General features: G+C 35.3%; 1 protein-coding gene across 1 annotated transcript in view; it reads right to left on the bottom strand.

Annotated features, from left to right (window-relative positions):
• SPATA16 (spermatogenesis associated 16) overlaps window positions 1–27,061 on the bottom strand; it is a 181,081-nt gene that overhangs the window by 82,377 nt on the left and 71,643 nt on the right. The window contains exon 3 of the mRNA XM_010976277.2: window positions 25,667–25,756. Coding sequence (XP_010974579.2) covers window positions 25,667–25,756 — 90 coding nt within the window. The remainder of the gene's footprint in view (window positions 1–25,666; window positions 25,757–27,061) is intronic.

Consider the following 27,061-nt stretch of genomic DNA (forward strand, 5'->3'; position numbering starts at 1 on the left):
ACTCTAAAAACTGTATTACTGTGGTTGATTGAACAGTGATGGTAATTATATTGCCTTTTGATACCTGGCCCTCCTCACCTATCCCTTTCCCATACTTATCTCAGCAGCAGACATGTGCTCTTCTTTGTTCTGGCTTATTAATCTGACAATGTCAACTTTTCCTTTCCTGGCTGTATCAAGAGATGTGTTATTACTCCCATAGAAAATTTATACCTGGTTGAAGAGGCGTAGATGAGTAAAATGCATCTCAGATTATGTATGAAAGTTTTGATTTTATTTTGGATGATTATTTTTTTCTATGTGGAGCCCCAGAATGGAGTTACCAACATTATCAGCAGAAGTTTATTATGTTTATTACAATAAGGCCTGGAGTCATGACCACAGGCGAAAGTACAAGGATGTGATGCTGACCTCTGTGAGCTGCCAACTTGAGTATTGATGTAACAGCTACATTTGAAAAGAGTAATCAAAATATAAGGCAGTTTTATAGCCATAAGGAACTATGCAAATGTTAAGTACATCATGTTACCTAAGAAGTACAGGGCATAAATGCTATAGAATTTTAAAGGGGGAAATGATGACTTTTGGCTGTAATGGACTGATTGAGTGCTAAGACCTGAAAAATGGCTATCATTATTTCAAAGTGGTGATGAAAAAAAGAGAGCTTTTGTTTTTTTTTTCCCTTTGTCCAAGAGTCATATTACATACAAGGGCATTGAAGGTGGAAAGTATTAATGCAGAATCTGAGGAGAGGCAGAGGGTTTGTGTAAAAGAAAAGAGGGCCAGGAAATTGTGTTGGGGACAGATTATGGTAGCCTTGGATTCCAGGCAGATGAGTTTGGACTTTTTCCTATGGAGGTTGGGGAACAATTGAAGGATTGTAATATGGGATCTTAACCCAGCTGAGATCTCTTGTGTTTAGCAGGAACAGTGACAGCCTCTGGCTGTACTGGGGTGTCTCTACTTTGCTTTTTAGGTATGGATTTAGGAGGAGTGGGAGTCTTGGTAGGGCCATATGGATTTGGAAGGGATCTGAGTACATGTTTTTGTTAGACTCATGTTTGCATACTTTATGAATTCATTCATTCCACAAAGATGGGGACTCTAAGATGAATAAGCCATTTCCTATCATTAACGTCTAATGGAGAGGCAAACATGCACAAAGATAATTATAGTAAAGTGGAATAATTGATATATATACACAAATACAGCTGAGAGAGTTGGTGTGTTCAGGGAGGGAGACCTAGAGAGGAGATGAGAACCTGGTTCAGCCTAAAAAAGTGATGAGGAGGATTAGTCCAGCAAAGGGAGAATAAGCCTGAGAAAGGCATTCTGGGTATAGGGTACAACCTGAACACAGGTGCACAGCTTAGAAGAAGGAAGAGTGAGACAATCCCATCAGGACCTTCTTGCTAAGTTTAGAGCAGGCAGGGAAGGCAGGGAGAAGGCATGAAGGAACTTGGATTTTATCCTGCAGGTTTTAGGTATTAAATGACATGGCAAGTTCTGTGGTTTAGAGAGAGAACCTTGGCAACTTGTTAGAGGATGCATTTGAGGGTGAGAAGACTGGAGATGGGAGATCATTGTCGAAATTCTCCTGAGAGATAATGAATGAGCCTAAACTAGGCAGTGACTATAGGCTAATAGGAAACTGAGACATTGGCACCATTCCTAAGGACAAAGTCAAATGACAAAAGCATGTGTGAAGGCACTTGAGTCCTTAAATATGGTAATAGTCCAGGTCCTGTGGTGACTCAGTGTCAGATGCTAGGGGCAGTTTCCATAAAAGTATTTCCTGCTACTCTTGTGAGAAAAGAAAAATCTAAAAGTGAATTCTTTCCTTTTCCAGATGAATGAACTAATATCTGAGTCTCAAGGAAATCATAAATAATGATAACACAGTAATGGGTTTGGCCTGAAGCCAACAGTCTAACTCCAGGGTAGAGACTGACTAGTATCACAGAGCAGCATCCAATTAAATAATTCGCTGCCCTGACTCTCTGAAGAGTGTTTATGGAGTCTGATAAACCCGAGAAGCTTGCTTAGTGCTTATTCTTGAAGGTTTCTTTCTGGGGCATTCCTCTGGGGAACACTCTTATTGGTGACCTGTCTCCTGCCCCACCATAACCCAGATCACTCTACCATGACCAAGAATTGAGCCCCCATCCTTGGGACGTTTCTTCATCAGCAGAGGGCACCCTCACCTTTTGGTATGGGTGAAAATCCAGAACATATGTTTCTCTAATCTTAAACATAATCATGAAGTTTTATGCAACTTCTTGGAGAATCAAAGGAAGAAGAAAGATGAGGAAAAAGCAAAGAATGTCATTTTAGGTCATCCTCAGAAGGGACAAAATCTCAAGAGGAGAGTCTGGCTATGTAAAAACAGACAGTCCTGAATCTAATTTTGCTTTCAGTAGTTCACACCAGCAGATTCTGGAGCCAATATAAAATGTAAAGCAGTTGGAAAGAATAGTATACAGAGCAGAAAATAAATCCATTCACAGCAGAAGAACAGCTTACAGCAAAACTAGCCAGGACTGTCTTGTAATTCCCTAGAAGTAAGGAAAAAGAATAGTCTTACTGCTTGCCATTCTATCTCCTAATTTCTGCTTGGGTAGAAAAAAATCTTAGAATAAGTAGAGACTATACAGTCTGGTAACACATCTTAATTATTTATTATATTGTGCAACTGGACCACTATCATAAATGCAGCTACATGTTTCTCAAGAGCCTGGGACCTACAGGTAAAGAAAAGAGTGATTAGCTGGCATATGCAGGCTCCAATATGGTAAGCTGGTTCTTCGGAACTTGGAATCAATTTTCCAGTAGAACCAAAGTATGTATACACTGTGGTGAGGTTTTTAAGGCAGCTAACAGACACCCATTTAAACTACAGTTTACTAAAATGATATACGTTTTAACAGTTATGCAATCTTTTATTAATAAAATAAAACCAAATAAAGCACCAAATAGTGAAAAAGAAAAGGAGAGGGGAAAGTACTGTGTGGGCCAGTGTGCAGGCTGAAGCTAGGCTGTGGAGCCACACCTCTTACTTTTTCAGGAGATGCTTGACCTTGGAAAAGTCACTTAATCCCAGTCTTTTTCCGTACATTCTATGGTCCATCTCTAGAATGAAGGTGATTTTAATACTACCAATATTCTGGAAGGTTGTGTGTATAAAAGTAATAATAACTGTAAAACAATTTGAAATCTATGAAACCTGTAACATGAAATCTACACATATTAGGTTGATGCCATTGTTTTCAATACTGGTGTTGTCAACCAAAGGGTGAATGTGGATGGTGAAGCTGGTTGAGTCGGATGCTCCCAGCTCAGGCAAGCCTGGTTCCTCTACTGAAAGGATAGGAATGGTGTAAACAGTCAGAATGAGTTGAATGTAGAGCTGGGAGCGAGGTAGCTTTTACCCAGGGAACATCTTTATATTGATGTGGTCAGAATTGTTACACAGGACACTTGTGACACAAGGAGAATGGATCTTTAAAACGATTTTACATGTGGCATTCTCAATTTAATCCATCTAGAAGAACCACCATACCAAAACACCATCACTAACAATTAAACCTTTTTGCGAAAAGCCCACAAAGATACAATAAAGAATCTGTTCAAGTGTTAACAGCTCACTGGTGGAAGACTGGCTCACTCTTCCAAGATAGCAGAGGCCTATCCAAGTAACATGCAAGAATTTTCTGATTTTTATGAGTGATATATATGCAGGGTGGACATTCGGCAATATTATGATATGTTCAGATTTGCTCTCTGCACTTTTCTAGACTCCTTTAAATAGTCCATGCCACTGTTCTGGCATCTCCTTTCTTTCCTTTCACTGTATTCTCCTTATATTTTGGCCACCAGAGATCTCCCATGGTGAAGCCCACCTTCTCCTGTCCTCAGGCTAGTGTTATAGGATTCAGTTTCTCCTTTTCTCAATACTTCCCTTCATTCAAGCATGTAATTTTTTTCAAGGCAATGGTACATCTAGAGATAGGTAGATAATTTGTGAGGCATCAAAAAATTCTCCAGCAGCCAAAATGCTCAATGACTTAAAGTGCCAAAAATGACACATTAGTCACTTCTTTAGGTTGCAGTTTAAATGGTAATGTACATTTGTGTCTTTTCTGAAAATAAAGGCATTATCATTCATTATTAACTTTGAATGAATTATTTTCATCAGATTGGCAGAGGCAATATGTTGCAGGGATTGAGGACTCAGATGTGGGAGCTAGCCTGCCTTTGAATTTCAACTTTGCCGTTTGCTCTCTGTATGACTTTTGACTTAACCTCTCTGCGCCTCAGTTTCCTCATAATACCATGAGGATAATAATAGGTGCCAGGCTCACAGGATTGTTAGGAGGATTAAATGCTCCATTATATGAAATGCACGTCGAGCACTGTCTGATACTTGAAAGTACTTGATTTGCAAATTATTATTCTGCCCAGGCACTAACAGTGGTATTTAGGAGAATGAAATATACATTGCTTCTTTGAGAAGCTAATACCCAAACAGGCTTATTTAGACTGCTTCAAAAGTGTATTGATCTCCATTGTTATTAAAGTTTTTTCTTGCACTTAAAAAACGTATCGAAGCTTTTAACTAATATAGGTAGTGTAGTTTTGTGAGCCTGCAACAAGAATGCCACATGTGCAGCCTTCTTAAACCCTTATTGCATTTAAATACTCTTGTCTTCCACACTGTGTTATAAGCAATAACACATTGCTTGTAAGTCTTCTCTTTGAGCCTTTTAACTCCCTCTTGTAGATTAGTTATTGGTATTCTTTAAAGTCATCTCTGATACAGTATAATTTTGTGGAGGGCAGGGATCACATCTCATTTATTATTATGAATTCTCCAGAGACTTGGTACATGATTATCAAATGAATGAATAATTGAAAGATCTGTAAGGACAGAGATTTTTGAAATTTTGTTCATTGCTGTATCCCCCAGCATCTAGAACAGTGACTGGCACATAGTAGGTGGTCAATAAATAGTTGCTAATGATTTCATTAAATGAAGGGAGGCACAGATTTGCTGTTGAAGTTAAAATGGCATTCTATATATGAAACTGAATTTTCCACTGAATTATATTAAATATTTTGAGCCCTGTTCCTCTAGGGAAAAAAAAAAACATGTGCATTGGGGAAGTGAACTATGCCATGCAGGCTAGGACATTTTCTTGCTCATTTGGATATTTCTCTGCAGGTAGGGGAGAGTAGAAATAGTTATCCATAAGCTGTATTCTCCTGTCTCTAGGCAATAGCTATCATTTATTCACTTATTCATTCAACCGAAAGCTCCGGACACCTTGGTTTGTGAAAGACACCATGGCCGATGATGGGTGGCATGAAGCAGGGAGCGTACGCAAAGATGTCGATGCCAGGGTTTATGTCTGAGTAGCTGAAATGAAGTGTAGTGCTCTCTCCCATTGGAAATAAAGTGTGATGATCTCATTCAGTCCACTTCTAAGAGAAACTGCATTGCCCGTGCCTCCTGGTGAAAAAGCAGGTCTTTGTGATTCTCATCCTCTTGGCCAAAACATGCATGACTAACAATCACAGGTATTAGAACTAGGCTATTCCAAAGAGGAACAGTCACTAGTGGGAGGAGAACAGAAAAGAAAAACAAAGTGATCTGAACTCTTTCAAGGTCCCCTGTCCTGCAGCTTCCGCTACACTTTAGGTTACCTTGATAGATAAACATCTTAAGAGTAACATGTTTGTTCAGGAGAAGACTTCAGGCGAGTGTTTAGTACTGAGATGACCATGTTCTTGGCTTCAGGTAACCATACACCTAGGTTTTCCCAAGGCAATCCTAGTCTATGCCTGTTGTCCGAGGGTAATTAACAGAGGCCTTTTCACTATCATAATTTTCCTGTTTTAGATGATAAATGATGTGGTCTCCTATTCTCTCAGCGGGGAACTGCTTTAGAGCATGAATGCATTGTTACATGCCATCCTCCATGGTTCAGTGTACCTGTTTAATCCTCTAGAGAGAATTGTTAATCTTTTCTTTAGTAGAATTGTAAGCTCTTCATGGACAAGAATCTTATTTTCTGCTTCTTCTATTCCTTCTTCCCGGCATAGCTGATTATATAGTAGCTTGCAATATATTCTTATTAAATTTTATTTAGCTTTTCCCCTGACTTAAGATTCTTTGGAAAAAATTCATACATGTGCATTTTCCCTATTAGATGTATATATTCTTTGAGTTACATGTATTTATTCCTCAGATACATTCTATAAGAAAGTCATCCAGCAAGTTATCAGTGGATGTAATCCATAGAAACCTTGATTTATGCTGAAATTGTGCTTTCTAGATGCTCATTTTGTAGCTTTTAATTTATAGATTGGAATCAGAAAGGCTGGTTAATAAACATTAGAGTGTATTTCACTACTTCACAGATTATCCAACACACACAAAAACTACACTAGCATAAACTAACATTTTTAGTTACTGTTTTTTAGATGAAAAGAGAACACAAGCAAGGATGAAGAAAAAAGAAAAAAAGAGATTACAGATTTGGTGAACATCATAAAGAAAGTTAAATAGTTGGGAATTAAAATGGTATGCATTTTAAAGCAAACAACTGTTTGTTTATTGAGCACTTATTATGTATCACTTACAAGTAATACTTATGTTATTGAGCTTTTGGGACAGAATACATGGAAGACCTTAGAAGTGAGTTCTAGCACTGCAAATGTTGAGTTCACAAGGTAATCACTCTTCCACTAGGAGACGTTTGTGCACCCTTAAACGGGTTCATGGTATTGATTTAAGGAAACATTTACATTTCTTTGGGGGCACAGTACACTATCCATCTATTTATTTAGGTGCTTGCTTGAAGGGGGTTTAATATAGGCAGAGACAGTGTTCTTTTTTTCCTTAAACCACAGCTTGCATGATGTTTGTCTTATTTTTTAATTTGTGTTTTTAGTTTTTCAAATGTGCCCATAGGCGTTAAGTAATGGTAGCATATTTATAAATTAAAATATAAATAAATAATTTCAGAAAGCATTAACAGCTGGCAAATATTTTTTCATGTGAGTTGTTTTTAAAGAAAGAAATAAACAGTTCTGTGAGCATGGAGGAAAAAAACATACCAGGTTACAGAAGAGTAGACTGCAGCAAGAACCTCTTAAAATTCTAAATTTCATGAAAACCTGAAAAGAATAAATATATCCCTTGAAGGAAGGTGTGAGACTTGAGAGTGTGTCTGGGTTGGCAGGGAAGAGTGACGGCTAGGGTAGTTCAGTATGAATTTTAAGTATCTAATATTCATGACGAGTGTAGTGGAGACCCTGCTTCGTATTGCCTCATATAATACATTTGATTATGAGTAGAAGAGATTTAATAGTAGCTCTGTTAAGTGAACTTGTGAACTGTTATTAGTGTCCTGGGGATGATCAAAAGGTAAGACACAGGTACAAATGGTATCCATTTCAGCTCTTCCTGTTTCTTCTTATCAAAGAGTTGGGGCTTGCATCCCTGAAGACATCCTTTGAAGAAGGATGAAGCCATCCATTGAAGACAATGCAATCATTTGTGCAGGAGAGGCAGGGATTTAGGAATCTAGTGCCATGGCCAGGATTTTATAGAATTTATTCAAGGAAGGCAAAATCTTTCACAGAAATCAATTGTTAGAGACTCGTGACTCTAAGATACTCTTTTGAGCAGTTACACTTAGAACATAACAAACCTAGGGAAAGACTATTAGGGAATCCCCAAGGAAGTGTGCAGACTACAGTAGCAGAGAGAGAGTTGAGTCCTTTTAGCCCCTGAGACTGGACCTTGTTCCCAGTTCCCTCATGAGGAACCCAGAGACTAAACAATGATATGAAACCCCAGTAACAGCAAGATCACATTATGCGTGCATTTAACCTAGTTGGATTCCAAAATATTGATCAAAAGATAAAAGGGAAGATGACAATTTAAAGTGTCCAGTGTCAGCTTGCCATTTTAGTCAATAAGCTTAAGCCCAGAGGTGAATGGAGTCAGTCAAATCAGCAATAATCATTGCAAGTTTGAAAGCTGTTTTTAAAATGTGAGAAAGATGTAAGGGTTTCCCTGATCAGTGGAAAAGAAATCTGCCAGACAAGTGGCTGAGCCTCCAGGCCTTACAGGAAAAACTTAGATAAATGAGGGCTAAGGAAGAGTTAGATGGGCTGATAAAGTCATCTGTGGAAAATGGAATGACGGCAGTGAAAAAGAAGGGCCAACAAAATAGAATCTTCATTAATTTGCCGAAGTGTTCCAAGCAGAGATATCTTTGAGTGACAGTTTTAAAATATATTATCTCTGTGGAATCATACATTGAACATTACAGTAAATACTAAATTTTTGTGAGCATATTTGTATGTAGGTTGTATATGCAAAACCATGTACATGATGGTGGTGGATAGTACAAAAGACTTAAAAGACTTTGAAGGATTTTTCTGACTTTACCTTCTTCTTTTTTTTTTTTTGGCTTTAGATAATGACATTAAAAACTAACCTCTTCATATCATACTTTGCTACTCTGTTCTTCTTCTAGACAGCCTGTGAGTCAGCTCCCAGGAATCCCAAGTAAGGTGGAGGAGAGGTGAACTCTTGTGTTATGCAGGTGGGATTTAAGTCAGTGTATGAAGTTGCTGCCATTATTATGATTTGAGTTGTGTTCATAGGTTGATAAGGCTTGAGGAAACTCAAGTCACGTAAGATGTTTTCATTACAGAGTCTGGGTCAAATTATTCCCAGTAAATTCTTTTGTTGGCTTTTATAAAGTTTTGTAATATGGTGCTTCCCTTTCATTCTGTATTTTTATATATGGACATCTGGTCTAAGGGGATCTAATCTACTTTACTATTAGATTTAAGATTTTGACACCCAGATTATGTTAATATAGATAAGAAGCCCTCTTTTGGAGAATTTGTTCTTTATAGAGTGGATTAAAATGCCAGTGTATTACAGTATGAATTTAAATAGAAATAATACCATTTTTTAATTTCAGAGTACTCTATTTGTGATACTTTATGTGCTTTCATATGCATTGAAATTTCAGTTCCACAAATATTTATATTGTGGCCGATGTGACTGAGTCATGAAGATGGGTAGTAAAGGTATAAAAGGTGAGTTGGTCAGTTTTTCATCTTCAAGAAACCCATGATCTTTTAAGATAAATTGACATTTATAAGAATAATTATGACATAGAATGCACACTAGTAGCTGTCAAAACCAGGCACAGAAGTAGTACGGAAAAATAAAAATTAATCCTATTGGGAGAAAATGGAGTCAGGAAAACCTTCCCAGGGAGGTGGGCCCCAAGAAAGGCTTAAGAGATGACCAAAGAGGGAAAAGCTATTCTGAGCAGAGAAGATGGACTGTGCAAAAGCATGAAATAGCATGTATGCTGTGCTTGGGTAGTATATCAGTACTGAAAAGTGTGCATGCATCTGTATGTGTATGTGTGTAGAGGAGGCTGGACAGATAAGCAGGGTCTTAATTATAAGAGACCTTTAAAAAAATTTTTGGCCAAGATTTATTCCATAGATTATGGAGAGCCATTTAAAGTAATTAGTCTGGAGAGAGATGTGTTCAAATTTGTTCTGTAAATAAAACATACTACACATACTGTTTTTTTTTAACCTGCTCTGAAGAATGAACAGTATGATGAGAGTATCTTCCACATTATTAAATATTTATCTGTCCGCTAATTAAAATGGTTGCATTGTATTCCATGGATATTTTCACCATTTATTTAATCAGACCCTTATGTTAGACAGTAAAGATGTTGGGAGAGTTAGGTTTTTGAGAGCAATAAAGAGTTCAGTTTATAACATGTTTTAATTGAGATGCTTATAATACAGCCAAATGGGGATAACCAGAAGGTGCTTGAATATATAAATGTGAAGACAGGGAGCAAGATCTGAGAATGTAGACATAAATTTAGAGTCATTAGTATATTGATTAGTTGAAGCCAGGAGAGGGAATTTAATGGCCAAGGAAAAGTAAACACAATTTATAAAAAAGAGTAAGGGGATAGAACCTTTGAAAATACTGATTTTTAAGCAGTAGGTTGAGGAATAAGAGACTGAGAAGGAAAAGTCAAAGAAGTAGGAAAACACATCCAGAGAATATGATGTCAGGAAATCCAAGGGAAAGGAGAAAGTTGATTCTCGTAACAACTTTTGGAGACACGAGTCCAGGTACTATGATTATTATTATTCTCATTCATAGGGGGCTAAGGATCTTGCTGAGGCCAATGCAATTATAAGTGATAAAACTGGATTGCTGATCTTGATTGTCTAACCCCAGTTCTAATGAAGTTAGCACAGAATTTTATGATTCAGATAATTAAAGAAGAGTATAAAAGAATAGCAGAATAAGCTTCAAAAGCTAAAATTAAGATGGAATCTGTAGGAGAAATAAGATGTAGGAAAAGAACATGTTCTTAAATTATAGCAGGCAAAGGATATCCCAAAATAGGTTGGGAGAGAGAGATGATAAAAATGTCTTTAAAATGTTAAGTCTTGGCTTTCAAATTTGGGAATGTGGTGGATAAGATGATCAGAGAAACCCTACCCAGAACAGCTGATACTCTTAAACAAGACAGACTGAAAACAAACATCACGAACAGGTGTTTTAAAATTTTTTTCCTTTTTGAAAGAATTTAAAATTTACAGAAAAGTTGCAAAAATAGAGAGTTAAAATATATCCTTCCACCCAGTATTCCCTAGCTTCCTCTAATTTTAACTACTTACATAAATATAGTGCAATGAATAAAACCAGGAAATTAATATTGGCACATTGCTATTAACTGAACTACAGATTTTTTAAAATTTCGTCAGTTGTTTTTTTCCCTTAATGCCCTTTTGTTTTTGTTGTTCCAGGATCCAATGAAGGATCCCACAATATATTTAGTTGTGTTTCCTTAGTGTCCTCCATTCTTTGATATTTCCTTATTTTTTCCTTTTCTTGAACCTTTTAATGCATACTGACTGGTTATTATGTAGAATGTGTCCCAAATTGAGTTTGCCTGCTGTTTTCTCATGATTAGAGTGAAATTATGCATTTTAGGCAAGAACATTATCAAAGTGTTGTTCTTCTCACTGCATACAATCAGGGGGTACAATGTTGATGTTTCATTACTGATGATGTTAACCTTGATCATTTGATTAAGGTGATATTAGCTGGTTTTCTTCACCAGAAAGTTACTAGGTTTCCCTTTTCAATTGATAAATATTTGGGGGAGATATTTTGAGACTATGCTAATATTATATTTCTCCTCAAATGTTTGCCTACTAACTTTAACACCCATTAGAGGATCTTTTAAAAAGCTATGTAAATTTTTAAAATTTTTTAAATTAATAAACTTTATTTTTTTAAGCAGCTTTAGGTTCACAGCAAAACCTAAAAGTAGAAAGTAGAAAAGTAGAAAATAGGGAGATTTCCCATATATTTCCTGTCTCTACAGACTCAGACCTACCCCAGCTATCTATATCCCACACCACATGGTACATTGTTATAATCAGTGAACCTACATTGGCATATTGTTTTCATTCAAAGTCCATAGCTTATATTAGGGTTCACTCTTGGTGTTGAATGTCTTATGGGTTTTGACAAATGTTTAATGACATATATCCACCGTTGTAGTAATAGAGTTTCTACATTATCTTATAGGAGTTTTATAGTTTTGTGTCTTGCATTTAGGTCTGTGATCCACTTTGAGTTAATTTTTTGTGAAAATGTAAGGCCTGTGTCTAGAGTGAGTGAGTGAGTGTGTGTGTGTGTGTGTGTGTGTCCAGCTATTTCAGCACCGTTTGTTGAAAAGACAATCTTTGCTCTGTTGTATTGCCTTTGTTCTTTTGTCAAAGGTCAGTTGACTATATTTATGTGGGTCTATTTTGGTTCTCTGCTCTATTCCATTGATCTGTTTGTTTATTTTTTTCCCAATACCATACTGTCTTGATTACTGTAGCTTTATAGTAAATCTTGAAGTTGGGTAGTGTTAGTTTTCCAACTTTGCTCTTCTCTTTTAAGATTGAGTTAACTGTTCTCTATCTTTTGTCTCTCTATATCAACTTTAGAATTGAGTTGTTGATATCCACAAAATAGCTTGATGGGATTTTGATTGGAATGAATCTATAGATCAAGGAGGGAAGAACTGACATCTTGACAACATTGTGTCTTTCTATCCTTGAACATAGACTATCTCTCTACTTATTTAGTACTTCTTTGATATATTTAATCTGAGCTTTGTAGTTTTCATCATATATTTTGTTAGTTTTATACCTAAGTATTTCATTTGTTTGGATGCTAATGTACATGGTAATATGTTTTAAATTTCAAATTCCACTTATTTATTTCTGGTATATAGGAAGCAACTGACTTTTGCATATTCGGCTTGCACCTTGCACCCTTGTTATAATTGCTTATTAGTTGCAGGATTTTTTTTTAAATCAGTTCTTTCAGATTTTTTACGTAGGTTATCTGAGAATAAAGGCAATTTTGTTTCTTCCTTCCCGAACTGTATACTTTTCCCTTGGCTTATTGCCTTAGCTAGAACTTCTAGTATAGTGTTGAACAGGAGTTGTGAAAGTGGACGTCTTTACCTTATACCTGATATTAGTGGGAAAGCTTCCATTTTCTCATCAAGTATAATATCTATAGGTTTTTATTGTAGGTATTTATCAAATTGAGGAAGTTTCTCTTTGTTATTAGCTTTCTGGGCATTTTTATCATAAGTGAATATTGGATTTTGTCACATGATTTTTCAGCATCTATTGATATAATCATATGCTTTTTCAGAGTATTGATGTGATGGGTTACATTAATTGATTTTCAGATACTGAACAAACATTGCATATTTAGGGTAAATCCCGCTTGATCATGGTATATAATCTCTTAATATATTGCTAGATTCAATTTGCTAATATTCTGTTTAGGACTTTGCATCTATGTTTGTGAGAAATATTGGTCTGTAGTTTTCTTTTCTTGAAATGTCTTTGTCTTATTTTGGCATTAGGATAATGCTAGCTTCATAGAATGAGTTAGAAAATATTTTCCCTGGTCTTATATTCTGGAAGAGATTGTACAGAAATGGTATATTTTTTTTCCTTAAATGTTTTGCAGAATCCACCAGTGAACCTACTTGGCCTAGTCCTTTTCTTTTTTTTTTTTGAAACAAAATGTCTATTCAATTTCTTTAGTAGATATAGGCCTATTTAGATTGTTTCTTTGTGATTTTTGCAAATTATATCTTTGAAAGAATTGTTCATTTAATCTAAGTTATCAAATTTGTGAGCATAGAGTTGTTCATACTATTCCTTTAATGTTCTTTCAATGTCCATGGAATCTGTAGTGATGTTCCCTTTTTCATTTCTGATATAGTAATTTGTGTCCTATTACTGATATTTAGCTAGTGGCTTAGTGATTTTATTGATCTTTTCAATGAACCAGTTTTGGTTTTGTTGTTTTTTTCCTAATGATTTTCTGTTTTCAGTTTCATTGTTTTTGGCATTTTCTTCTGCTTATTTGGATTTAATTTGCTCTAATTTTTCTAATTTCCTAAGGTGGAACCTTAGATTATTGATTCGGGTCTTTCTTCTTTTCTAAAATATGTATTCAAGACTAAAATTTTTGCCCTAAGCACTGCTTTTACTGCATCGTACAAATTCTGATAAATTGTATTTTTATTTTTTTAGTTGAAAATATTTTTAAATTTCTCTTAAGATTTCTTATTTGAGTCATGTGTTATTTAGAAGTGTGTTTAATCTCCAAGTATTTGGGGGATTTTCCAGCTATCTGTCATTCTTTTCTATTTGAATTCCACTGTAGTCTGAGAGCAGATACTGTATGATTTCTGTTCTTTCAAATTTGTTAAGGTATATTTTATGGCCTAGAAGTGGTCTATTTTGGTGAATATTCCCTGTGAGAATGAGGATATAATATGCTGTTGTTGGGTGAAATAGTCCAGAGATACCAATTTTATCCAGTTGTTGAGTTCAACTGTGTCTTTACTGATTTTCTACCTGTTTGGCCTTTTTATTTCTGATAAAGGATATTAAAATCTCCAATTATAATGGTGGGTTCATATATTTCTCCTTAAGTCTCTATAATTTTTGTCCTATATTTTGTGATTCGCTATTGTTAGGCACATATGTGTTAAGAATTGTCATATATTCCTGATTTATTGATCCATTTACCATTATGTAATGCTCCTCTTTATCCCTGAAAACTTTCCTTGGTCTGAAGTCTGCTCTAAAATTAATATAGATACTCCTACTTTCTTTTGATTGATATTAGCATGATATATCTCTATCCACTTATTTTTAATCTATATGTGCCTTTATATTTAAATTGAGTTTCCTGTAGGCAGACTATAGTTAGGCATTATTTTTGACCATTAACATGTAAAATGATTATTGATAAAGTCAGATTAATAACTACCATATTTGTAACTGTTTTCTATTGTCATTATTCCTATTTTTGTCTTCCACACTTTTTCTGCCTTTTGTGTTTTTGTTTAGGCATTTTATGACTCAATTTTTTCTCCACTTTAGCATATTAGTTGTACTTCTTTTTTTTAAACTTTTTTCAGCTATTGTCCTAGAGTTTCCGATATACATTTACTGCTAATCCAAGTACACTTTGAAATGACACTATACCATTCCACAGATAGGGCAAGTACCTTAAAATAACAAAAATTCCTAATTTTCTCTCTCATCCCTTGTAATCAGTTATTGCTGTCATTCATTTCACTAATCCGTAAGCATACATAAGTGCCTATATACATATACATAAGCATATACATAAGCATCCATAAACGAATATATTGTTGCTATTATTATTTTGTACAAACTTATCAGTTAGGTCTATTGAGAATGAAAAAAAACCAAATGTTTTTATTTTACCTTCACTTATTCATTCTCTCATGCTATCCTTTTATTTATGTAGATCTCAGTTTCTAACCTATATAATTTTTCTTCTCTTTGAAGAACTTTTTAAAAGCATTTCTTGCAGGACAGATCTACTGGCAACAGATTTTTCTCAATTTTTGCTTGAGAAAGTCTTTATTTCTTCTTCACTTTTGAAGGATACTTTCACAAAGTACAGAATTCTAGGTTGGTGTTTTTTTTTCTCTCAACACTTTAAATGTTTCATCCACTCTCTTCTTGCTTGCATGATTTCTGAAGAATAGTCAGGTGTAATTCTTATCTTTGCTTCTCTGTATGTAAATGTTTTTTTCTTGTGTTTTTTTTCAGAATTTTTTCTTTATTTCTGGTTTTCTGTAATTTGAAAATATGCTAAAGTGTAGTTTTTTGGTATTTACTCTGCTTGATGTTCTCTAAATATCCTTGATCTGTGCTTTGGTGTCTGATGGTAATATCTGGGTTGTAGTAATAAGTTATTGCTTCAAATATTGCTTCTTTTCTTCTCCTTTTGGTATTCCCGTTACATGCATGCTATACCTTTTGTAGTTGTTCCACAGTTCTTGTATATTCTTTTCTTTTTTTTTCCAGTCTCTTTTCTCTTTGATTTTTAGTATACCATTTTGGAAATTCCTATTGTCATATCCTAAACTCAGAGATTTTTATTCGGCTTTATTCAGCCATAACCATTCTAGTTAATGAGCCCATCAAAGACATTCTTCATTTCTGTTACAGTGTTTTTAATCTCTAGCATTTCTGTTTCTTTCTTGGAATTTTCATCTATCTCCTCACATTATCCATCTGTTCTTGTATGTTGTTTATTTTTCTGTTAAAGCCCTTAGCATATTAGCTGTGTATTATTAATTATGTATTTTTCAAAGTTCCTGTTCTGATCATTGCAGCATTCCTGCCACATATGATTCTGGTTCTGATGCTTGCTAATTTTCTTTAAACTGTGTCTTTTTGCTTTTTAGTATGACTTATAGGTTTTTATTACAAGGGGAACATGATGTATTGCATAGAAGGTACTGTTGCAAATAGGCTTTTGATAATGTAGTGGTAAGATATTGGGGGAGAGGAAGCATTCTGAAGTCCTATGTTTAAGTCTCAGTCTGTGAGTTATATTAGATGAGCCTGCGCTCCTGGACTGTGGATTTCACCAGTGCTCCCCAGTTTGTACCTCCTCCCCAACCATTTAGGTTTGACAAAATGGATAGAAAAGACTGAAGTTAAATATTTCTCTTCCTCTACGTATATTAAGCTCTGGTAAAATACATTCTCTTGTAGGCAAACTTTGCTAAGAAGAACAGAATGCTCTGGCATATTTCGAAATGATTCCTTTCCCCCTCCTCCTGTTGGAACCATGGGGAGATTTTTCTTTCATATTCACTGTGAGGACTTGGTAGAGCTCCTTGTGGTAAAACTCATAAAAGTGTAGGCTCCGACCTGTGATTGGGCCCTCCTAGAATTTTTAACTTTTAGAATTTCCCACATTGAGCATCCAGAAATTTGTCAGTTACACTTCAGGTTTTCCTACCCTAGCACTGGTTCCCATAGAGGTTTCTGCTCAGAGATTTCTCCTCCAGTAACTTGTGATTCTCTTTATCTGTCTGTCTTTCCTATTTGGGGACAGCTAGTTTTGCTCTGTGGTCTAGTAACCACATAAGAGGAAATGTGCATAGGGAAAAGGAGACAAAGCCTGAGGTCTGAGCATAGTGCAGATTGAATAGAAGACCCACCTACATAGTGGTTTCTTTAAGAATTAACATGTTCAATGAAAGAACTAGGAGAAACTCTTATAGAGCTAAATGGTAGAATTACATGCCCATCTGCATTTTGAATCCTAGTGGAGTACAACAAAAAGTAAAAAAGTCTTTCTTGGGAATTCCTAATCAGAACCTGTATTATCTTGGTTTGGAATTCAAATTCACTCTTTCTACAATTTATGTAGAAGAGTAAAAGTCCAAAAATAGACAAGAGATCTTTGAAAAAGAATCAGTTGGAGAGGTTTGCTTTGCTAGATATCAAGATATATTATAAAACTATCCTGCTTATGGTAGTGTGGTTTTGGCAGTGCAACACACTAATAGATAAATGAATAGAACACAGGCCAGAAATCAGCATATTCATATTCATATATGTAAAACTGATCTAGATAAAATCAACATTGAAGACCAATAACAAAAGGATTTGATAAGATGATATCAAGATAATTGGATATCCATTGAGGGGAAAACATGATAATAAATTCCTACCTCACACCATATATAAAAATCAATTATCATTGGGTCAAAACTTTAAAGGCAAAGGGAACACTTTAAACTTTTGGAAAACAATATAGAAGGCTATCTTATTGAGCTTGAAATAGATGAGTATTTCTTAAAAGTCAAATAGTGCAAATCTTAAGGAATTTGACTACTCCTGACTACTAAGTTTTTAGGCTTATTTTTTAGTAAGAAGGTATAATGAAGAGTATGATTATATAAGCCATAAGTTGAAAGAAATTACTTGCAACACATATAACTAAAAATTATTAGTACCTAGAAGTATAAAGAGTCCTGAAATTCAATGATTAAAAGATAAACACAATAAAAAATGAATCAAAGTAAATACACAAATGAACATATTGCTGAAGAAGAAACATGACTGGCCAATAAATATTAAAAATGCACAGGCTTATTAGCAATAAAAAAAGTGAACCACAACAAGGCAATACCATTTCAAACTCATCCAAATAGCAAATATGAAAAAGTCTGACAATACCAAGTGCACTTTCCTGTGTGTGTGTGTGCATGCGCAGGAGTCTGTATCTTGATAAAATGAAGCTCAAAATCCAGCTTTGCTACTTATCAGTGATGTGGTCTTTGACAAGTCATTCAAACCCTAGCTTCAGTTTCCTCACCTACAAAATGCAGAATATAATTTCTTTGCGGAGTTGTGAGGAACAATGATAATGCGAGACAAACATCTGACATATAGTTTGGCAGAGAGCAGGGGGGGCAGTCATAGATGATGGCTGCTAAAATTGAGATAAATTGGGGTGCTTGTCCAGAAGTATAATGTTTATGCCAAAGTTTCACTCAACAGAATTAAGTCAGAGTGAATGTAGTAGGACTTTAAACACCTTTCTTCAAAAATGCTCTTGTTGTTCATTCTCGTAACAACGACGACAGTAGCATCAGCAGTAGTAATGATGAATCACTGAAGGCGTAACTCTGTGCGAGGCACTGAGTTTAGTGTTTTATATTCATTATTTTATTTACTCCTTATGCCTACTTTGTAAAGTAGTATTATTATCTTCATTTTATGGTTGAGGAAATTGAAACTCAAAGAGCTTACTTAATTAACTTGCCCACGGTCACACATAGGCAGTTATTTGTAGTCTTGGGAGTAGAACACAACTCTCCCTGGCTTGACTATAATTCTCTAGTGTAGCTGATTCCTCTTTAGCAGACAGATACAAAATCAGAACTTTTGACTTATGAGCAATTTTCATAATTAGTGGCATCGAGATTAATTTATGTGAATAATAGTGTGATGAACCAATGCCAGTATTAAAAAAAAAAGGTTTATGAATTTCAGTTGGAGTTTCTGGTAGTGTCAGTATTTTCAGCCTAAATCTTTTGTGGAGGTATTGCTATTTTTGACAGAATTGAGGAAAGGGGAAAAAAAAAAAGGAGAATTAGAGTAAAAATGAGGTGACCTGAACACTTTTCTTTTTCTATGTGATTTAAAGCTCCATCTACCAACCCCAGAGACCTCCACAGTCTGACTCCCTTCAGGAATAATTAGAATATCACTCAGACTGAAACAGGATGCTAAAATTCATAATATATTCATACACAAAATTTATTTTAAAAGCTAGAATCTTGCCCGTTTTAACTCCTTAAAGCAGCCAAACCCTTGTCCTTTAACCCCTATGTTAACAGGGGGCTTTCCAAAAACACAGATGTGCAGACTCTTGGAGTGAGACAGAATCTAATAGTCTTGGGGTGTAGTTTTGTTTCTTGTTGTGCAGAATTTCAGCTAAAGGATTGCTCAAAATATTGTGGTTTCAATGTTGAGAAACTTATTGTCTCTTGAGGTAGCTTCATCTATCTTCAGAGAGCTCTGATTGCTAACAACAACTGAAACAATGATAATAGCTCATTTTTTATTGAGCGTTTATGATGTGGCAAGTACTGTGCCAAGTGCACAACGTGAATTGTCTCATTTATCCTCATAATAACCTCTGTGACACAGGTGCTATTATTATCTCCAATTTACAGATTAAAAACACAGAGGTTTTGATCCATTTATTATAATTTTAACATCTACAGACTCAACTCTAATTTACTTGGCAACACTTTGATATTAGAGAACAGCTCAGAACTCTGAGTTAAACATCAGCTTTTTTGCATTAAACTTTTAATGTTTAATTGCTTTTCTACATTCCATTTTTGTAGAAAATGTGAAATCAGGTAGACATCTGATTGAAGGGAAGAAGGAGGGAAGAAATCTTATTTCTTCACATTTAAAATGTGACACCCCGGAGCCTTATTACCGTCTCTCTTGTGTTGTCTTCATTGCTCCACCCACTTTTTTAAAGATGCAAGGTTAGATCTATAGCAATGAAAAACATTTTCCTCTGTAACCCACTACACTATTTGCAGAAAGTACACATAGTCCTAGAAGGTACATGTAGTCCCAGAACTGTATGCATTTCTAAATTAGTTTAGAAGTGCTTAGAGGTAATACAAATGCATAGTATATCATTCAAAAGAGAAAAGGGACAAAAATAATTACCAAGATAAACATCAGAGGGGGGAGGGTATAGCTCAGCGGTAGGCTGCATGCCTACTATGCATGAGGTCCTCAGTTCAATCCCCAGTACTTCAATTGAAAATAAATAAGTAAATAAACCAAATTACCCCCCCAAAAACCCCAAAACAATAAAAAAAAAAAAAAGATAAACATCAGCAAGAGAGAGGAATTCACAAAGTCAATCAATGTTTGTTTTCCCCTAATGGATTTCTGGATGCTGTTTTTAACAGCCTGAGTTAAATTTTTTTTCCTCTATTTATGTAAGATTATGTATCCTTAGTGTGATTTACTTATAATTTGGATCATGTTCAAAACTTTTCTTAAGGCAACAGAATTACATTTTAGCCACCTGATGTTATTATAGCCTTATACAATTGGTGTTTTTATGATAAAATTAGACATTTATAAATCTGCAATTTTAAATCTTTAAGACGTAAGAGATGGCTAGAAACTTGAAGCTGTGTATATTTGAACCTTCACTTTCTCCCTTAAAATCACGAACACTACACCTTACATACGTAAAAGTTGGGTGTGTTGTATAGTCTTATAGTTAGATATTTAACCTAAGCCATGTGAAATGACTAAAAATCTCTTTATTGATATGAGTTTTAGAAATCATACATTAAGAAGCAATATTTTTACAGCGCTTAGGATTCATGCAGCTGTGTCATAGGTAGGGAAAAGGAAAGTCACTTAATGGAGGAATGATCATGCCCGCCTTCCAACATATCACTGTATGTTATGTATGACTGGCTAAGCCCGACCACACTAAAGCTATTCTCGCAACGGTGGACTGCCTCCAATAAACAGAAAGAAAGCCCATCAGGCAGATGGCCAATTTAAGAATAAAAATGAGCCTACACTCGTCATTTAATCTATTTGTAGGCATAAATGAGAACTTATTTTAACAAAAAAACCTTGTGGTGTATTTTTAGCATCTTGCATGGTGAATGAATGGATTTTCTGCTTCCACTTGAATCAGAACTGTTAAAATAAGCTCCCAACACTACTATCATCTCTTCAGAATCACTTGTCTTGAGTCTACCTGTCAGTATATTCTCCTCCCTTGCAAGATACATAATAATCTCATTTAAAATCATTGAGTTCCATGGCACCAAAAAAGCTGACACAGTTTCTCCCTGCTTGCTGTTGTACTACTACTCCTGAGTGATTGCTTATCTGCGTCAACACCACTGTTTTATGTTTCCAGATTTCTGAACAAACACTTCAATTTATTTTTGGATCACTCTTTTCTTTTGACAGATTGTGATTTATGTATGCATTATTTCCAATTTCCAGTGGGAACAACTTTCATAAGAAAACAACAACAACAGAGCCAAATCCCCAAGTCCCCTGGGTCTCAAGAAACCCACCTACTTCCGTCTCTACTAACCTCTACTATCTTGCTTGTCAGTGAGGGTAGCTATGAATTAATGCATCTTAAAATACCACGGTTTGATTTGACTTAACAGAAACACACTGCCTGGCAAAGAACCCTGGAACATCTTGATACTCACAGAGAGCCCAGACCTGAAGTTTTATACTAATTCTCATTCAGTACTCTAATGTGGCACTCCTTAGGCATAGCTGACCATTCATTTCTAAAATAATCATTATTAAGGAATTTATTGTTTGAGGTTTTCATTGTACACTTATCCAGAGAGCAGATTCTCAGAAAATTCAAGTATTTTAATTTGTCTCAGAGTATCAAAAATAAGATAAAACAGAAACAAATGTAATCACTGATCAGTTAAAATAATGGCAATCCCCAAGGAAAGCCAAAGTCTTAAAGAAGGAATAAGATGATTTTAGAAAGGCTTATTAATGACTAGAAGGAAGGGGATGTTCACAAGGAAGGGATTTTTTTTTTTCCCCAGAAAAGGTAAGAGTCAAAAAAAAAAAAAAAAAAAGAAAGAAAAGAGAAAAAGAAATCAGAATAAAAGGCAAATGTGGAGGAGGATGAGAATGGCAGGTAGCCAAAATGGTAAAATCGGAGTGAACTAAAAGCTGCTGTCAGGTTGAGAGTGAGAGAGGCAAAGCTGAGAATTAATTATGAGGGAGAAAACCCTTATTATATCAACAAGCAGACTGATACAGCGTGGTAGCATCTTACCAACTTGTGTTTTTAATCCTGAAAGGTGAATGTAACATGAAATAGCTCTGAGAGCCAATGTGTCATTTAGTGCAGTACATTAAGAAGGGCAAAGATAAGAAAATTTTGGCCTACATATTGTATTATTTAATCTTTCTCACAATATTATATAACTTACATGACATTAAATAATAATATTTCAAAATCAAAGAGCAAATCAGATTTGTTGTAGATAGTAAATTAACTAATGCTATTGAACTTTGTAAAATAACATCTTTTTCTAATAGTGGACTGCTCCTTTTAGACCAAAATCTTCCCCCAGCTGGCTTTGCACAAAATTTGATGTGGGAAAGAATCCTTCCGCTGGTTGGAGGAAGCTCAGCCCTGGCCTCTTGAGGGATTAAATTCCAGGTTCCATTTAGGGCTGGAGAGAAGACTGGATCCAGGCTTAAAAGCTGTGACCCACACACAGCCTTCTGTGGGCTTCAGATCAGCTTCTCAGATGATGAGTTTGTTGAATGACCAATTTGTTAGATTTATAGATATGTTTATCTCCTAAAACTTAGCTTATTGTTACTCTTTAGAAAATTTATAATAATTCTGCAGATGGATTTGAAGGTAGCCAGGACTCCAGAGTTCTGGGCCCTCAGTTTCTCTCTTTGCTTTAGTCTCACCTCTGTGGGATCCAAAGCCCAGACTGTACTGTATTGCCCACTGTCCTTTTCCCTATCTTGGCTTTCTAGTTTCAGAAGATAAAGTAGAATGCTATTCAAATTGCCTCCTTAAATACAAGTTGTTGTAACTGCTATAAACAGTTAAAAATACATTTTATCACATGGGCAAATTTGGTCACTCTCCAAAAATTGGGGAAAGAATTGTAAAAATGATGAAATGTTATAAACAAAAAAAGGACTTTTAAAATATCAGAAAGAAATTAATATGAACTGTTTAACTTTTAAATTTTGGTTATATGAATAAGGAAATAATCATAGGATGTACTATAGAAAGGTAGAGTAATAATCATATACATAAGAAGAATGTATTTATGAGAATAAATCATTCCATAACCTTAGCTTTTAAAAAATTGAAAAATTGCAAAACATTAAAAAATTTGCTGAATGTCTTTATGAGAAATATGTACATAAGAAAATGTATTTCTATTAATTAGCAAGATTATTTCTCAAAATAAGATTTTAGTAAACTTTAAATTTGGTGAATTCTGCAAATTGGTCACTTGGCAAATTGATTCTTCAATGAATTACATTTTCATGAATGGGACTATTTCAGCTTTCTTAAGATGAACTGTGTTTGAAAAACTTGAAATAATTAGCAACATTTAAAAGTCAGTAAATTTCTTGGAAAGCTCTAGATTATTACACTATTTCTTGAAGATTGAATAATCTGCTACATTGAACCTATATTTCTATACAGGAACATTAGCTGGACTTGAATAAGGCTGCTCCCTTCAGCAGGGCCAGTGTGCTCATGACGGTCCTGGTTTATGCTTGTTTTCTTTGCATAATTCTTAATAGTGCCTACTTTCACTATTGCAGTATTTAATCCAAAAAATAAATTGTATGGCCACTCCAGTGAATGAATTCCAGTTCTCCCTAGTTTGTGCACGTTTTGTCTTTTAATTGGCCTCCTTCACACACTATCTGCATAGGCTTTGTAAGCATTTCAGTGTGTTATTTCTGCTCTAGAATCCCGCTGTCTAGCTCATGTATGTAGAAATACACAGCTAATTCTTCCTTAGTGACGGATTGGGGGTTGGAGGAAGGATGACTAATACTCTACATGGAGGATTATAATTGCCAAGGAAACCAAGATGAAAAACACTTGTATATGAAAGAAATTGTGTCTGCTTCTGTTGGAAAGTCTACAATGCTATAGCCAACAATTATCAGGAACTTTCTCAAGGAGCATTGTTGAGCTAGTCATCAAATATTATTAAACAGATATATTTATTGTACTGCAGGGATATAAATGTCAAAGGAAATGGAGAGTCACTGCCAATATTACATGGTGAGTACTGACAAATTCCTAATTTTCAACTTCTCATTGTTTATTAATTTGTTTTAGGAACCATAAAGAATTATTATCACAAATTTAAGTCACACAGTTAGGTTAGATACAATTAAGTTATAGTCAATGATATGCTGGTATCTGACTCTCTCCTAAACTCAGAAAGTATGGATTTGTAACATTTGCCAATTTCTGTAGTGTAAATTCTCCCAGCATTGCTAATTTCTCCTACAGTTAACAGCTGAAGTTAACATCTCCTGATATTCCTGAATATTTAACAGTTGACTTCCTAGAGTCTGTACAAGCTTACCCAGCACACCACTAGCAGCTTTTAACTAGTTGCAATCTACTTCTGAAGTTGCATCTAGCTTTTTCCTATTATCTTTCAATTAAATTCAGAAGACACATTAATAAACCTCTTCTCAAGGGAAACTATTTTACAGATAATTGTATCTCTCTATGCTGAACTTATTAGCTTCATTTGTAGCTAATTGCCTTTAAAAAGTGTGGGACAGAAGGAAGCTTACTGTCATCTCTTAAACGTCCTCTCACTCACATAGTGTGTGTGGACAGCAGGTGAGCCATAGGGACAACTCAGTGGAGAAAATACCAACTAGGAAGATGTTGTATGTGAATATGTAAGATAAAACATTTAGGAAAAAAGTATAAGGAAAAATAAAATGTGAAAAAAGAGATTGATAAAGACCTATTTTAATTATTCAAAGTGGACATGAACACAGTTAAATAAATGTTTTGCCATATTGGTTGTTTGACTGCAGAGTGAGAGTAGTTGTGATTATTTCTGCCTTCCATATCTATCATTTAATTGAGTTCAAGTAACTCCTAGGACCATCTTATAAAATGGAATTCGTGTCAAACTCATGGTATCAATTTTATGGAATCATTTCATTATCCACTTAAATTCTTTAAACTTCGTTTTCCAAGAACGGGTCATTTCCAAAAGTTCTAGAGATAGTAGCCACCAGCAACCTGGGCCCCCCGTTCCTGTTACTGTGGGTTTCTCCCTAGTAGTTATGGTTGGATTTCGTGCAGAAACCAGTCACACTTTCCTGATAAATTCCTGGGGTGGTAAAGTGGATGGGTAAGAAACAGCAGGGACCTGTATACTGAGAGATGAAGAAAATTCTTTGAGAGAATTTATCAAAGGGAAGGGGAGTCTGATATGATGAGGTTGACTCGGAGGGAAAAGCCTAAGTTGTTACAGGGGAGAAGGAATTTTGAGCAGAGCCTTCAGGCTGCTGCACGATTCTTGCAATTTTTTGCTGTACGTCTAGGCTCTGGGGATGAGTCTATCAGGAGCTGCTTCACTAGGTTTTTATGAGGCGTATTTTGGGTTAAAAAGACAATACTTTAGGACACCTGTAACAACCCTTGGTATTATAAGTGATGCTGACTTCTCTAGAAATGGGATGCTGGGGTCCTTTTTACGTGGTTGGATTTTATTTCCAGAACGCAAGAAAAAGGTAGTTGCAAAAGTGTGTCATTAACAACCAGGATCAGGAACCTACTTGAGAGCAAGAGGTCAGGTCCGTTTCTCATCTTCCCTGGAAGTTTCCCCATCATTATCAGTGACCTCATGCCTGGAAAGTTTGAATTTTACTAACAGCAATGAACACAGAATGGCTTTAATTAAAGAAAAAGATAGTCAATAATTGTTGGTTTGACATTTATAAGACAATAATTCTGGTAAAATCATATTCCACAAGAGAAATGGAAAGTCCTATTATGCTATTACCAGAAGCTGAGAATAAAATTAATTTAACTTGAAATAAATCTTCACAAAAGTTACAACAAACATACCGAGCAGCTTCTGAATATCGCTCCAGACATCTAAACACTGTTGCCTGACGAAGATGATTTCGGAAATAGGCTGGGTTTAAAACAATGCTCCTGAAAAGATAAAATAAATGCAAATGTTATTAAGCTTTTAAAAGTCAATTACCAGAAGTGTATAGGAATGAAATAACATTCATTCAGTTTTACATCCTATATATTTTAAAAGATACTAATGAATGAATCATTTTTCCTTCCTGTAATTGTCAGTTAAGACAAATAAACAAGCATTATTGAAAAGCCAAGTTTGCATGATGAAAGCCATTTTATTTATAACACTGGCTAACTTTTATAGACATGACACTGGCAAAGAATTTGAATCCAACTTATATTACATATAAGGCATGATTTTTTTAATTATAGTTAATAAGTCAGGGAAAAATCACAGGTAATTTATGGTATGTCTACCTGTAATGAAGGAGGAGATTGTTAGCTGTATTTCAGGTACAAGAAGGGAACTGGAATTTGAGTGATATGCTCATTTGCACTCTATAATTAGGCCCTGGGTCCTTCCCAAGCTGGACAATGTAGCGGAATGGAAGGAGCCCCTGTACCATTGGCTAAGGACTCTGGTCATGACCTTGCCACTTTTGGTAAGGCCCTTGTTCACTTTCAGTTTCCATTTTCTTTTACTGAAATTACAGAGCTTGACTTTTGGATACGATAATCTATCTGTCCTTACTTGCTAATTCTTCCATTATTTCGTAGAATCCTGGAATCTCAATCCAAGTCCAGATAAGAAGATAGTCACCCCACAGTTGCCTTCTTCCCCTGGAGATAAACTGGTAGCCATTCTTCTTCTTGCCTCACTGAGAGCCAGGCACTGTTCAAGGCATTTGATATAATGAGGTGAACTAGACAGATGTAGACCACCAACCATCACTGAATGAGGAGACAGCCATTAGTGAAAGTTTGAAGTGTAACTTATATTGTAACAGTGTGTTGCGTTATTGCCATAAAATACAAAATGTTACAGAACAAATACAGGATTATTAAACAATATTTTTGTGAGCCTGTTTCCACAAGTTGATGAGAATCACTTGGAATTAGTTCATTATTGAGATAAGTGGTTCTTCATCTTTTTTTGAGAGCATTTTTGAGAATCAGATGAAAGCTATGGACTTCTGTTCAGAAAAATGCACGTGAACATGATTGCCCAAATTTGGGAAATTCCTGTGACCCTTTAAAGCTATTCATGAGCTCCAGATTAAAAAAACAGACACACAGATGAGAATAATTCCGTTCCCAGAAACACTGCTTATGGAAAGAGTAAAGTAAAAAAGAAGCACCTATCTGGCTCACACAGAATCATAGAATTATATGATGATAGGATGGATTGATTTGAATAATCTACCTCACTTT

Source organism: Camelus dromedarius, chromosome 2 (assembly GCF_036321535.1).
Source record: "Camelus dromedarius isolate mCamDro1 chromosome 2, mCamDro1.pat, whole genome shotgun sequence".
NCBI lineage: Eukaryota > Metazoa > Chordata > Mammalia > Artiodactyla > Camelidae > Camelus > Camelus dromedarius.